At 34.9% G+C, this 12390-nt stretch overlaps 2 protein-coding genes across 5 annotated transcripts in view; one reads left to right on the top strand and one right to left on the bottom strand.

The window, feature by feature from the left end:
• Positions 1-4899: 4899 nt before the first annotated feature.
• Positions 4900-11095, bottom strand: LOC117121627 (actin-85C-like). 4 transcript variants are annotated; one of them, XM_033266865.1, is made up of 5 exons: positions 10982-11095; positions 8257-8415; positions 7584-7830; positions 7084-7269; positions 4900-5373 (listed from the first exon to the last, which is right to left on the bottom strand). In XM_033266865.1, exons 1-5 carry the CDS (start codon positions 11039-11041, stop codon positions 5048-5050), a joined length of 978 nt encoding a protein of 325 aa, XP_033122756.1. In that variant the 5' UTR covers positions 11042-11095; the 3' UTR covers positions 4900-5047. The 4 variants fall into 4 exon arrangements, with proteins under 4 accessions (XP_033122756.1, XP_033122757.1, XP_033122755.1 ...); XM_033266866.1 differs by lacking the exon at positions 10982-11095 and adding an exon at positions 10117-10243; XM_033266864.1 differs by lacking the exon at positions 10982-11095 and adding an exon at positions 9397-9969.
• Positions 11096-11166: 71 nt separating this feature from the next.
• LOC117121628 (coactosin-like protein) overlaps positions 11167-12390 on the top strand; it is a 7143-nt gene continuing 5919 nt past the window's right edge. Inside the window, exons 1-2 of the mRNA XM_033266868.1 lie at positions 11167-11359; positions 12270-12358. Of these exons, the coding sequence (XP_033122759.1) occupies positions 11286-11359; positions 12270-12358 (163 nt within the window). The 5' untranslated portion in view covers positions 11167-11285. The remainder of the gene's footprint in view (positions 11360-12269; positions 12359-12390) is intronic.

Here is a 12390-nt window from a genome sequence, read left to right as displayed (position 1 = left end):
GGGCTGAGGTACAACATTTTATGTCTATTGTTAGAGATGGCACTCACAGACTAAAAAGATAAATGTGAACCTACCTAAGTGTCGTGATGAAGGTCTACAGCAGTTGATTGTGGAAACTAAAAATTTTCTAGAGTAGTTAATAATTTTGTTATCCTTGTTTTAGTACTATTAACATATTATTTTGTGCCTAGCATTAATATTCTGATGAAGCACCCACTGTTTAAATCAGCAAAGTCTGTGTCTTTGGAATGTTAAGTAAATTGAATTTGGGTTAAATATTTTAAATATTATATGATATATTATTATTTATTTGATTATTGTATTTTACTTTTGTTTAATTATTTTCTGGAATTTTTTTATGTACAGGTTATATGTTGTTACTGCAGGCATTTGTAGATTAATTGAATACAAAAATGATTCTTTAAAAAAGATAATATCCATGTTGTTGCTTTAGATCAAATCTCTGAAAGTATATTTGCCAAATATTACAAAGCAAATGTAATAAAAAAAAAAATCAATCTAAATAAAGTATTTTATACAAGAAAACCATAATTTAGAGCGCCCTCTGTAAATTATTTATGAGAGCATGCTATTTGTTTACGTAGTACTAGTTGGTATAGAAGTCGCAAAATGTATTTATTATTACTATTTCTATGTTATTCTTCAACTCTTAAGTCAGGTTCTTATGCCATGTAGGCTAATGGACCTTTCAGTAGTGTCAGTCAGGGCATGGCCAGGAATATGCGCGTGTCTCACAAACAAATGCGTTGTCTCACAAACTTTGGTGTTTGCTTTCCCTTGTGTTGTGGGACCAGCAACCGTAGGCACTTTACGCAACAGTATGGGAAGATGTGTGGACGGCGGTTCTGTGCTCATCAGAGGTTGAAGGCCACAGTAAACACTTGGGCGCTTAACCTGAATTCCCGTTGTCTATGGCTTCCTGTTCTCTTGCCTATTGGGAAGGTTCATTAATTAATCTGTATTCCCATTGTTTACGAACAGAATGGTCATGTGATTCCATGGGAATTATAGCTTTTTTTTTTTTTTTACTCTATCAAGGGTTTATACTATGTACCAATTATGAGAACCTAACCAAAATATAAGTTGATACACGAAGATATGGTTTTTAGGGCTATATAATGATAAGTTATGGCTGGGAGGAACATTCTTACGTAATTATCCTGGCACTAGTTCTTAAAATGTGTATAATAATCTGTAGATGGTTCTTATTACTACTGCGCATGCCTTATAAGTGTACTGTAGTTCTCTTGCACATGCCTGCACTTAGAAGCCAACTGACTGTAGTTGAAGTAAAAGGCATTGTCTGGTATTAATTTTAGGCCAAGGATATTTGAAATTACGTCAGACTTCCTTTATAAGTCTAATTCATATCGTCCGTGTATAGGTAGCTCAGAATGTTACCTCAATGTATATTAAAGTTATGAACATGGACCGTTGAATATTTGATGAAATAAACAATCATTATTAGTACCATTTCGTATGTGTTATCTGTTTCATGAAATTATTTGTATTATTGTCGAAGATTCCTCAATTTAAGTCTCAAACGATGATAAACGTGGTTCCAACTTTGGCCTATGTAATATTGATTGTCATAGAGTATCAGCCACATAAATGACTCGCCAATTCGACCGACTCGAAATAACTTCATGGTTCTTGCGTTAAGTAGGTGCCCTATTGGTTCATTATATAGGCAAATAGGCCCAATTCAGGAACATGCTGGATGGTATTTGTCTTGTATAATTTTCTCCACTAACGAATGTTCTATCTATAAATATGTTTATAACCAGCTAAAAATATAATAAATATTGAGTACGTTATGGTAGTTTAAATACTCAGCGAAAATAGCAGTCCCATCTCCATTCAGAAAGATCTGAGATAAACAATGTCCGGGGAAGGGGAAATGACTGTCGAGGCACTATTGGGAAATTTTGGGTGCATTTTAGGTCCAGTTAAGCAGTTCTGGACTACTAATTGGTTGTATTCATTACTATTTTCTGAGAGCTAAGGTAAATTCGCAGAAGGAATGGAAATGCGAGGTGTTCAGTACATTAACTGAGGAAGAAATGATGAAAAATTCAACAAGGGAATTTTTGAATACCTTTTCACCTAAGGCATGTGCTCCAAAATGGAGGGGGTTTCTCTGAAAAGACCCGTTTATTACCTGTTCAATCGGACTTAAAAATCTAAAATATCTCAACAACTTGACCCCCGTTACTCGTTTATAACAATATAAATGGCAGAGCCATATACTGTTTGAAGAGTTGCGACATTCCGCTCCTCGGTTTGCGAAAGTCACGTGGTACACACCGTCCATTTTTGTGTCCAAATCTTCCCGATGAACACATACAAAGTATATGAGTTAGGTATATTACATAATATTTTCACATGTTTAATTGCGTTTATGATGTTATTACTTAATTAATAACTATTTAATATCAAAAGCGTGATTAGAATTTATCTTTAGAATTCGAATTAATTAGAACGCGGATCGCGTTGGACACAGCATGGCTTCTAAATTCTCAATGTCGCAACTCTTTCTATCTATGGCTCTGATAAATGGTAGAGTAGGGCTCCTTTGTTGGCACAATACCTTTTACCTAAATATAATTTTACAAATAATAACTTCCTATAACTACCTACTCAATCTTAATCGGAAATGTCGGAGACATAAAACCACATAACCCCTGTCGAGTCGTCAGGCCCAATAGTTACCTGTGGTAATAAGCGGTTTCCTCTTGTGGTACTGGTATTACCTGGATGTCAACCAATAAACTTGTCATTCTTATGAATAGTGACATACCACCAAAATTGTCTGATTACTGCTGAGAATAATTTTACTCTTTAAATTTAGTCCATGCTCTCAAATTTGATTGGACAAAAATATTATATGCCCATTATGTGGGTGTAATATGACACCATCATGCCCATATATGGGCATCATAACGCAAATTTATTACATAAAATTTGATAGTGTGGTCTGCTGAGCTTTACAAAGAACTACCTAATAAACACACACACTTTGAGGGTATTCTTGTTCGTCAAAACGTGCCTTTCTTCAATGTCTATCATTAAAAGTATTTAATTCGATTCAATGAACTTCTATTTCCATTTCCATTTTCATAATTAATATGAACATTTTTTTGGCAAAAACAATGGGGGCAATGCTTTAAAAGCTCGGAAGCTTGCAGCAGGAAAGCCCTTAAGAATCACAAAGATATTCAAAAACAACATAACACACGTTCTTCTTTTGATATACAATACACTTATGTGCATCATAGACAGTAATGTAAAAACTTAAAGCTATAGTTGACAGTATTACTAGGAATTTTCAGGTTTTATGGTAACATACATGTAACCGCTTAAAAATAAGATGTCTGAAATTATTCTATCTATAGTTCCCAGTTCTGGTAAAGGTACAGCCATATAACTAATAACTAATAACACCACACTCCACACAAATAACACCACACAGTAACTAATGCACCACACTAATTTTGGACACGCACGCGTGATAAACTGCTTTTTGAGTCCACTTCAACAGCCCTAGGCCTAATATTTTGACTCACTGTTGGTTTTATTTAAACATTTTTTTATGATGCTTTTAAAGTCTCTTTATTATGAAGCTTATGGAGTGGAAACCGAAAGGTCCACTGATTAATCTCAGATAAGAAAGTATAATACATACTCCAAGTATTGAAATACACGCCACCGTGTTGGAGTGGAGTTGTTTGTAGTCTGTGAGTCGTGTGAGTCCAGGTCACAGGAATTGAACCCAGCACTCAGATATTAGAGAAATTTATCTTTAAATCTTTACAACCATTAGATGTTAAGGTTTGTCACAATCAATGATTCTTTAGTCTTGATAGTCCCTTTGCAGCTGATACTCAGCTAAACTGGGATTCACCAGTGAACATGCAGAAAGAAATTATGCAGGCAAGAATATGGAAGTCGAGCATATAGTATAATATATAGTAACTTAACTTCTTAAGTATGACGTTTTGAAAGTTGTTTGTTATTAGGTCTATATTAGATATTAAGAGATATCAGGAGCGGATCCAGGATGTCCGAAAAGTGGGGTGGGGAGGGGAAAGGGGGACCGAAAATGGGGGCCGATCGAGACAACACTGTATAGGGTCCTGGAGGCGTTTTACGTGATACAATAATAGGCCTAAGGATTTTGTCCTCGTTTCAATGGGTAGTTATGTACCCATTGAACCCATTGACAGAAGGATGAACATACCAAGGCCGCCAAACAAATGTTGAGCGGCAACTTAATCATTTCAATTAGACGCCCACGTTTGTTACTATTCTTTCGACCAACCAAACAAAACGTCATCGTAAGGTGTCAGCTTAGAAAACCATTGAAAACTCCCATCTGTCATCACACAGGTGCGCTCCTGCGATGTGATAGATGCTCTCCTAAACCGGCGCTTTTAGAGTCGACCCGTAGGCCTAACCCGTACTGTTTTACTACAGTAGACAAACCAAACCGCGTGGCACGTCTCTCATGCGAAATATATTTCTATTTCATTCTAAATTATTATAATAAAATAAACCTCTCTGATATTATTGAACGAAAGCCGGGCACACCCTAAGTGGCGTAAAGCTGGGCACTCACTGCGTCGTACGACGGTCGTACCATGGAGGAATTAGTTTCGCCGTGACGCCGTTTACTGATTGGTGGTGGCAGTCTGAACGGATCGTCATTAAAAACGATCCGTTGCGCGCGCTTCGTCGCGTTTCGTTCGTCGCGTGGTCTACGACTGTCGGGCGCGCAGTGATTACCCGGCTTAACGAATAGTTCTGAGCTAGCATTAGTCGAAGTACAATGATAATTATAAAGACAATAATAAAGCAAATCAGTATACAAGAGAGCATTTTATTATATTTATGTTTATACAGTAGCTTATTATAAAGAGAATTTGCAGTCATAATTTATGTAAACTTTAAGGAAAAATATTGTTGCTTTCAAGGTTATCTTTTCCAAAGAGAATTTACATATTCATAAGACACTGTATTAACATTTTTAGAAGCATTTTCTGTGCACAACACTGGGACCCGTTTCATCGTATTCACCTTTCGTGATCCACATTGTATCAAATGACGACAGTGACGACAAGATAGATCCGCCGATCCAGACGGAAAACTTGCGCTCAGGTGGGGCGATGATCTTTACTTTCATCGTGCTTGGTGCCAGTTTCGTGAGCTCTTTCTCCATTCGTTCTGGAAATCCTTCAAACATCGAGCTTCCTCCAGATTGACATGTGTTAGCGTAGAGGTCTTTACGGATATCGATGTCGCACTTCATGATAGAGTTGTAGGCCGTTTGGTGAAGCCCGACTGCTTCTAACCCTAAACAAGAAAAATGACAACAAAACGAAGCTGAACCACCTATGTCTGGTGCTGTTTCATTGGTATCGAAATAGATTATTTATCTTGACGATCTCCAACCAGGTAGGAGATAGTTGGGGGAGGGCAATTGTCACGTACAAGGAAGAGGCGTCCACCCGAAGAAGCTCTCGGAAGTCACCGACGATAGTTGGGGATTTGAAGTGTATTTAGTCTTCGATTTTAAGCCGGGTACACTACATTGTGCACTGAGGTCGTCGGCCGACGCGGTTCCCCGGCCCAGAGAATGCACACTGCGGTCGAGTCGCGCGCAACAGGTAGTTTTCAATGATGACGGTCAGCTCAGACTGCCATCAACAATCAGCAGACGGCGTAGCGTCGTCAAGCTCTTACACAGATAAACGGAGATGGAGTCGTCGGCCGACGGTCGAAACGACGCAGTGTCTCAATTTTCATCCTGACAAATTGTGAACCTGACCCTTGGCACCATTCGGCCCTCCCATTGGTGCCACTGCGCCATTCAGGCTTAAGTTCACATTATAGCCAAACTTACTTGCGTGTGCTGATGATGTGTTTACATACAGAAGGGTGGGGTCACTGATCTTGCACTTCAGGTTGACTTACAATCTATAGGGTCATGGGCCGAAAAAAACCGATTGAAACTCAACCCCAACAAATGTAAAGTTATGAGGTTAACATGGAAAAGGCAGTGTGCAAAACCATTTTATGTTAAATTGGTAATTCAATTTTAGAATGTGTTGATTTTCACAAATTGTTGGGCTGTACTATTCAAAAAAATCTGTCATGGGATATGGAAGTTCATGAGACAGTAGCTAAGTGTAATCGAATTTGTGGTCTTATTCGACTATCTCTCCGGCGATGCTCCATCGAAAGTGTCCCTGCATTTGTATAATGCGCTCGTTTTCCAATTTTGCTGTATTGCTGCCCGGTTTGGTGAAGTACATTGAACAGCTTGAGGCTGTGCAAAGGCGAGCGACGAGAATGATACTAAGACAAAAGGTATTTGAAGCAATCCTATAAGGATAGAATTTTGTCTCTGGGATTAATGTCAGTTGAGGGTAAGCGACAACATGAGAGTATTTCTTTTATATCGAAACACCTATTGTCAGTTAGATCGGACTTTATGTTAATCAGAGGCACCGGGATGTGCTTACATTTAAACATGCAAGGGCCCGTACGGATGCCTTTAAGTATAGTGCAATTATTCGTTATCCTAAAGCATTCTCAAAACTGGGGATTGAGACAAGAAATAGTCTCATAAACGAGTCTCTTGAGTTTCACTAAGAGACCCAAGAGTCATTTATTGGAGAGTTTCAACTCGGCTTAGTGTCATTCTCGTCGCGAATACGAATACAAATACATCCATGGGTGTTGTTTCTCGGGGTGCTTCGATGTTTTATATTTTGATAATGTTGATTTTTGTGTTTTATTTTATGAAATATTTTATTGGTCGGTCTTTTTTTGCTTGTATTTTATTATTGTTCTTTGAAATTGTATCTATATTTTGGGTTGGTGGAGGTTTTGGATGGGCACATCTTCGGATGCCAGTTTTATATTTTTGCCCATCCTCGGCAGCCCCTACCAACTTCTTTGTTTTTGTTCATTGTCGGAAGATTTAAATATAAAAAAAAAAATTACCACAACACGTCTACATTGCACCTGTATGAATTGTTCAACCAACCCTTAACCTACCGAGTAATGACGGTTCAAAGAATGCTTCCGGACACCTGAACCGTTCGTTACCGACAGTTATCACTTGTCCGTCAGGCAATTCGTACGTTTTTTCAATACTGCTAACGGAAACATTCATCTCGGAATCAAAATCCCGTGCAACGTAGCAAAGCTTTTCTTTAATATCCTTCACTATCTCCCTCTCAGCTACACAAAATTAAAAGAAGTTATAGGCGTTCATTAAAGTACGTCACTAGTATATCAATGGATAAGAGATTATATAACAATTGTTGTCTTTTGTGGGAAAACCTATTATATAAAATCGAATTAATTGCTGCTAACAGGAAACAAAAACACATTTTAATGAAGATCCAATAATTCTGAACGCAGTACTTATCAATACGACGGCCAAATATTATGGAATTTGGCCAAACGAAGATGAAATTTGCCTAGGCTTGATTAAGGTAAGTGGTAGAGTGGGATGGGGGCGGGGTTTTAAAGTATAATTAGCATGTATTCACCTGTTGTTGTAAAGGAATACCCTCTCTCTGTCAAGAGCTTCATCATGTATTCAGTGAGGTCCCTGCCAGCAAGGTCTAGTCTCATGATTGCGTGGGGTAAGGCGTAGCCCTCGTAGATGGGTACCGTATGTGAAACACCGTCGCCCGAGTCAAGCACGATTCCAGTCGTTCGCCCAGACGCGTACAAAGCCAAAACTGCCTGGATTCCCACATACATATTCGGCGTGTTAAATGTTTCGAACATTATCTGCATGTAAAAAAGGCATATGCTTTATGTCATTATTTCCTTAGACATTTTTCGATGCTATAGCTCTATTTAACCAAACCAAATGTAAAAAAAGATAAATGTTATTATTAAAACATCCATTATTAAAAAAAAGTTCCCATTTATTTAATGCGGGCCCTATAAGTAGCCAGTTCAAATATTTCATTCATTTCATTTTGTTAAAAACTTCCGAGGGAGAAGTAAAATAGTACAAAACAGTATCAAAAACGATCAGAAAGCTCAATTAAAATGGTGAAAATAAATTATAAATACTGTACTATCAAAATTGTTAATACAAACGGTATTTAATACAATCACAGATACAATCAACTATCTTTAAAAGTTCTACTGAACATGTTTGCGATATTTAACATATTAATATAGACAACTTTTACATTGTTCCCTTACCTGCGTCATTTTTTCACGATTCGCTTTTGGATTTAAAGGTGCTTCAGTCAGTAACACCGAATGCTCCTCAGGTGCAACTCGTAGTTCATTGTCAAATACGTGTTTCCATACACGCTCCATGTCATCCCAGTTTGTCACGATCCCATGCTCGAGCGGATACTTGGGAATGTTGATAAATCATCGTTAATAACAACAACAACAGCAAACAACAGCAACAACAACAAACAACAACAACAACAAAAACAATAACAGAAAAAACAACAACAACAGTAATAATAATAATAATAATAATAATAATAATAATAATAATAATAATTATAATAATAATAACGATAATGATAATGATGATGATAATAGTAATAATAATAATAATAGTAATAGTAATAATAATAATAATAATAATAATATTTATAATAATAATAATAATTAATAATAATAATAATAATAATAATAATAATAATAATATTTATAATAATTAAATAATAGTTGTGAACTTATGTAGCGCGATGTGAACTACCTCTATGCGCTTTACAACATATGGAGTGGGATTTTAAAATTATTTAAAATTTCACCTAATAAAAAAAAAAGAATATTAATATAAATATTATCAACTTGATTTATTTTAAGTTTGAATAATTTTTAAAATACAGTAATTTTAATATTCTTTGATCTGCTTAATTGATTATAAAATATTTCTTTTCTTGTCCTTATTCCATTACTTACCTTTCTTTTCAACTTTTAACTTGGTACATTTTACAGTATGTTACATTATTATATACTGTATTACAATTTTCAGTATAAATGTGTACATTTATTATCATTGAGTTTTAGTCCAGTCAGTAAGTGTAGACATCATAATAGCATTAGAAAAAAAATTATGTACGCATAAATATAATTATGTATTTGAAATTGATGATTGATTGATTGGTTGAACAAATGTGAAATAAAATACTTTAATTTTTAAATAGAAATAATAATAATAATAATAATAATAATAACAATAATAATATCAAACTCAAGAAAGCTATGAAATAGATAATTCCTAACACAATATTTTATTAGGCCCTAAGTCTATGTAAAATGAAAAAAAAAAAAAAACAAAAAAAAAAACCAAAAAAACAAAACCATATCCATTCTTACCTTCATCGTAAGCATGCCCCTTTTACTTTGAGCTTCATCGCCTACGTACGCATCTTTGGTACCTACTCCGATCATAACGCTGCGATGTCGAGGCCGACCTACGACTGCCGGGAAAACTGATCTAGGGGTATCGTCACCAGCAAAACCTGCTTTAATCATCCCACTCCCATTGTCAATAACAATTGCTGCTGAATCACTGTCACACATACTGATTATTTTTTAACCCAAAAATATAAGTTTTATTGATTATGTAGACCTTACTGCTGCCTGTTGACTGTGCTTCATTTATTAAAGTTGTTATGGAAATTCTATAGATAACAACTTTCGAACGTACGTACGCGCGCACGCGCTAACATTGTTTCCATCCAGGAAACACAAGTCCGCACAATTTTCTTGTTGCTACCATAGAGATATAATAAGCTACTCAGACCTTTCTGTTGCTTAGCACCGTGTCTTAGATATTGTTGCTAAGATACCACAATGCTCGCCTTGAGAGAGTGTTTTTAAGGCCTGATATGTTTATAAAATCATTTGCTACTATTCAGCCACTGTACCAATTACCAATGGCATTGATTATCATCATAATCATTAATATGTATTATTATTATTATTACTGGTAATAAGCGTAATATTATTATTATTATTATTATTTATATTATTATTATTAGTAGGCCTATTTATTATTATTATTATTATTAATATTATTATTATTATACTCACGTTATTGTATACGCTTACATGTCCTTCGTGATATTTTAGTTTGATATTCATACATGAATAAACGATTAAGCAGATTTGGTAAGGATTCACGTTGATCCGCGTCGGTATAAATTGTTTTTCCGCATTTCCAAATTAATGGTTTCTGTCCTTGAATCCCGGTGCTTCAGTAATTGTATTCAACAAATTAAACTATTTCCTAAAGTATCCAATGAATGTCATTTATAACAATAATAAATAATAGCAACAATCATTATTGTAAATATTACAGTAGGCCTAAGTAGACCTACTTCTGTTTGTTTTTGATAATTAGTAAATATATAACAGGAGCAAAATCAGGAAAATTATATGGTTGATGAAAATGATGTAATAAATGTGGATTTGAAGAGAAATTGAAGTCAAATATATTTATTTAATTTATACATTAAACGTAACATAGAGGTTGATTATTTTCTTATATAGATATTATTATTATTATTATTATTATTATTATTATTATTATTAGGTCTATTATTATTATTAATAATAATAATAATAATAATAATAATAATAATAATAATTATTATTATTATTATTATTATTATTATTAGGTCTATTATTATTATTATTATTAATAATAATAATAATAATAATAATAATAATAATAATAATAATAATAATAATAATAATAATAAATTTTCGAAAAAAACCCCGATTTTCTAACTCCCCCATTTCAAAAACACCACTGGTGGGGATCTTAGTCGAAAAAGCAGAGGGTACAAGTCCCCTCCCCTTTCCGGATGAAGCAATCTCATTCGTGATATGTGGTTATTGTGTATTGTGAACGAGTGGCAAACACATGTCCGCCTACTCTACAGGTAAGCCTCACCTTGCAAATCGTTACAATCGTGGCATCCACAACCGGAAGTCGTCTGTGGGTCATATACATCTAAATATGGTTATTGCTGATGGTGCCTGCTTGCATATTCATATAATCACGTGTGAAACGCGTGACGTAAGGCACAAGGTTTTAGCGGTTAAGATAGGAGGAGCCGATACCAAATTTTGAAAGGACAAAGTTCACGTGGATTCGCTTCAGTCGTTTTTGGACATCATTTAGTCGTTGTTCCGTGTTAAAAACGCCGGTTTCTCGTGAAAGTGAAGTTTTCACAGACTTTTATATTATTATTAAAATGGTTTTGCAAGATAAAGATAATGTTGTTGAAGCATATGAAAAAGTCAGATCTGACACAGACGAGACGACTTGGTAAGTAACGTTTATTTATGTACTTCTTGTATCAGAAACTAGGCAGGCGCGATAGGCGATTAGTGTGTACATTGATTGTATAGGCCTACTGTACTTACAAAACAAGTGCATTCTCCTACGTACACCGGCATTAAATGTTACTGCTGTATTTAGTACTTCGATAGAATTTTATACTAATCGGGCATATAGTCTATTTAACATAGGCCTACATAAATAAAAATATACACATTTAGATTTATTAATCATCCGACATATTTTGTAATTAAGTCTATGATGATTTGAAGGGGTAGGTTGTCAACCTCCCTGTATTATGACGGTTGGTGGTCACGCCCTATGATTAACCTCAGCAGCGGGATCGGCCCTTGTCCTCTGGTATAGATAATTCCGAGCGTTATTGTTTGATATGCATGTTATCAGGTGTAAAGTAATCATACAAGTAGACTTGAGTGTGCTCTGTCGGCGTACAGCAAAATTATGTTTAGATTCGATTCAATCATTATACCTTCTACATTGGATTTCGAGACAAATCTTCCTGAGTTCGTTTTTGTATTATTATCCTTATTTCAATCCAACACTTGGCTTGTTAGTAAGGGGATACTGTAATCAGGGAGAGGGTGAGAGACTATAATATTAAATAATAATAATAATAATAATAATAAGTAATAATAATTGTTATTATTATTATTATTATTATTATTATTAACAGTCTGCAATCCTACAAACCTGTACAATGGTAACATTTGTCTGACGTTATCACTGCGGTTACAGGTGGTGATGACTATTATTAAGATTCATATATTTTTTTTTATTAATATCATTTTTGTTAATATCTTTGTCAACACCATAATTAATATCAATATTTTCATTATATCAATAATATCCTTATTATATACATTTCCTTCTTTCGTAGGTTAATATGTAGATATGATGGTAAGGAAATAGCTGTGTCAGAGACCGGCAACGACATCAGCGAGTTGTTCTCTGGCGACAAATTAAAAAGTAAGTGCATATATATGTTTATGGTATATCTA

This window comes from Anneissia japonica, unplaced genomic scaffold (genome assembly GCF_011630105.1).
Source record: "Anneissia japonica isolate Jap-2015-1 unplaced genomic scaffold, ASM1163010v1 scaffold287709_len1912824_cov184, whole genome shotgun sequence".
NCBI classification, from domain to species: domain Eukaryota; kingdom Metazoa; phylum Echinodermata; class Crinoidea; order Comatulida; family Comatulidae; genus Anneissia; species Anneissia japonica.
This window is presented reverse-complemented; position numbering and strand designations above follow the sequence as displayed.

What these genes read in the sequence shown, in the direction of transcription:
- LOC117121627 (XM_033266864.1), bottom strand. Translation starts at nt 9,603, where the DNA reads ATGTGTGACAGTGATTCAGCAGCAATTGTTATTGACAATGGGAGTGGG. An exon ending in GGGGCATGCTTACGATGAAG is followed by an intron (nt 8,416 to 9,396) that starts GTAAGAATGGAT and finishes AACATTCCCAAG; the next exon opens with TATCCGCTCGAGCATGGGAT. An exon ending in GTATTCCTTTACAACAACAG is followed by an intron (nt 7,270 to 7,583) that starts GTGAATACATGC and finishes AATTTTGTGTAG; the next exon opens with CTGAGAGGGAGATAGTGAAG.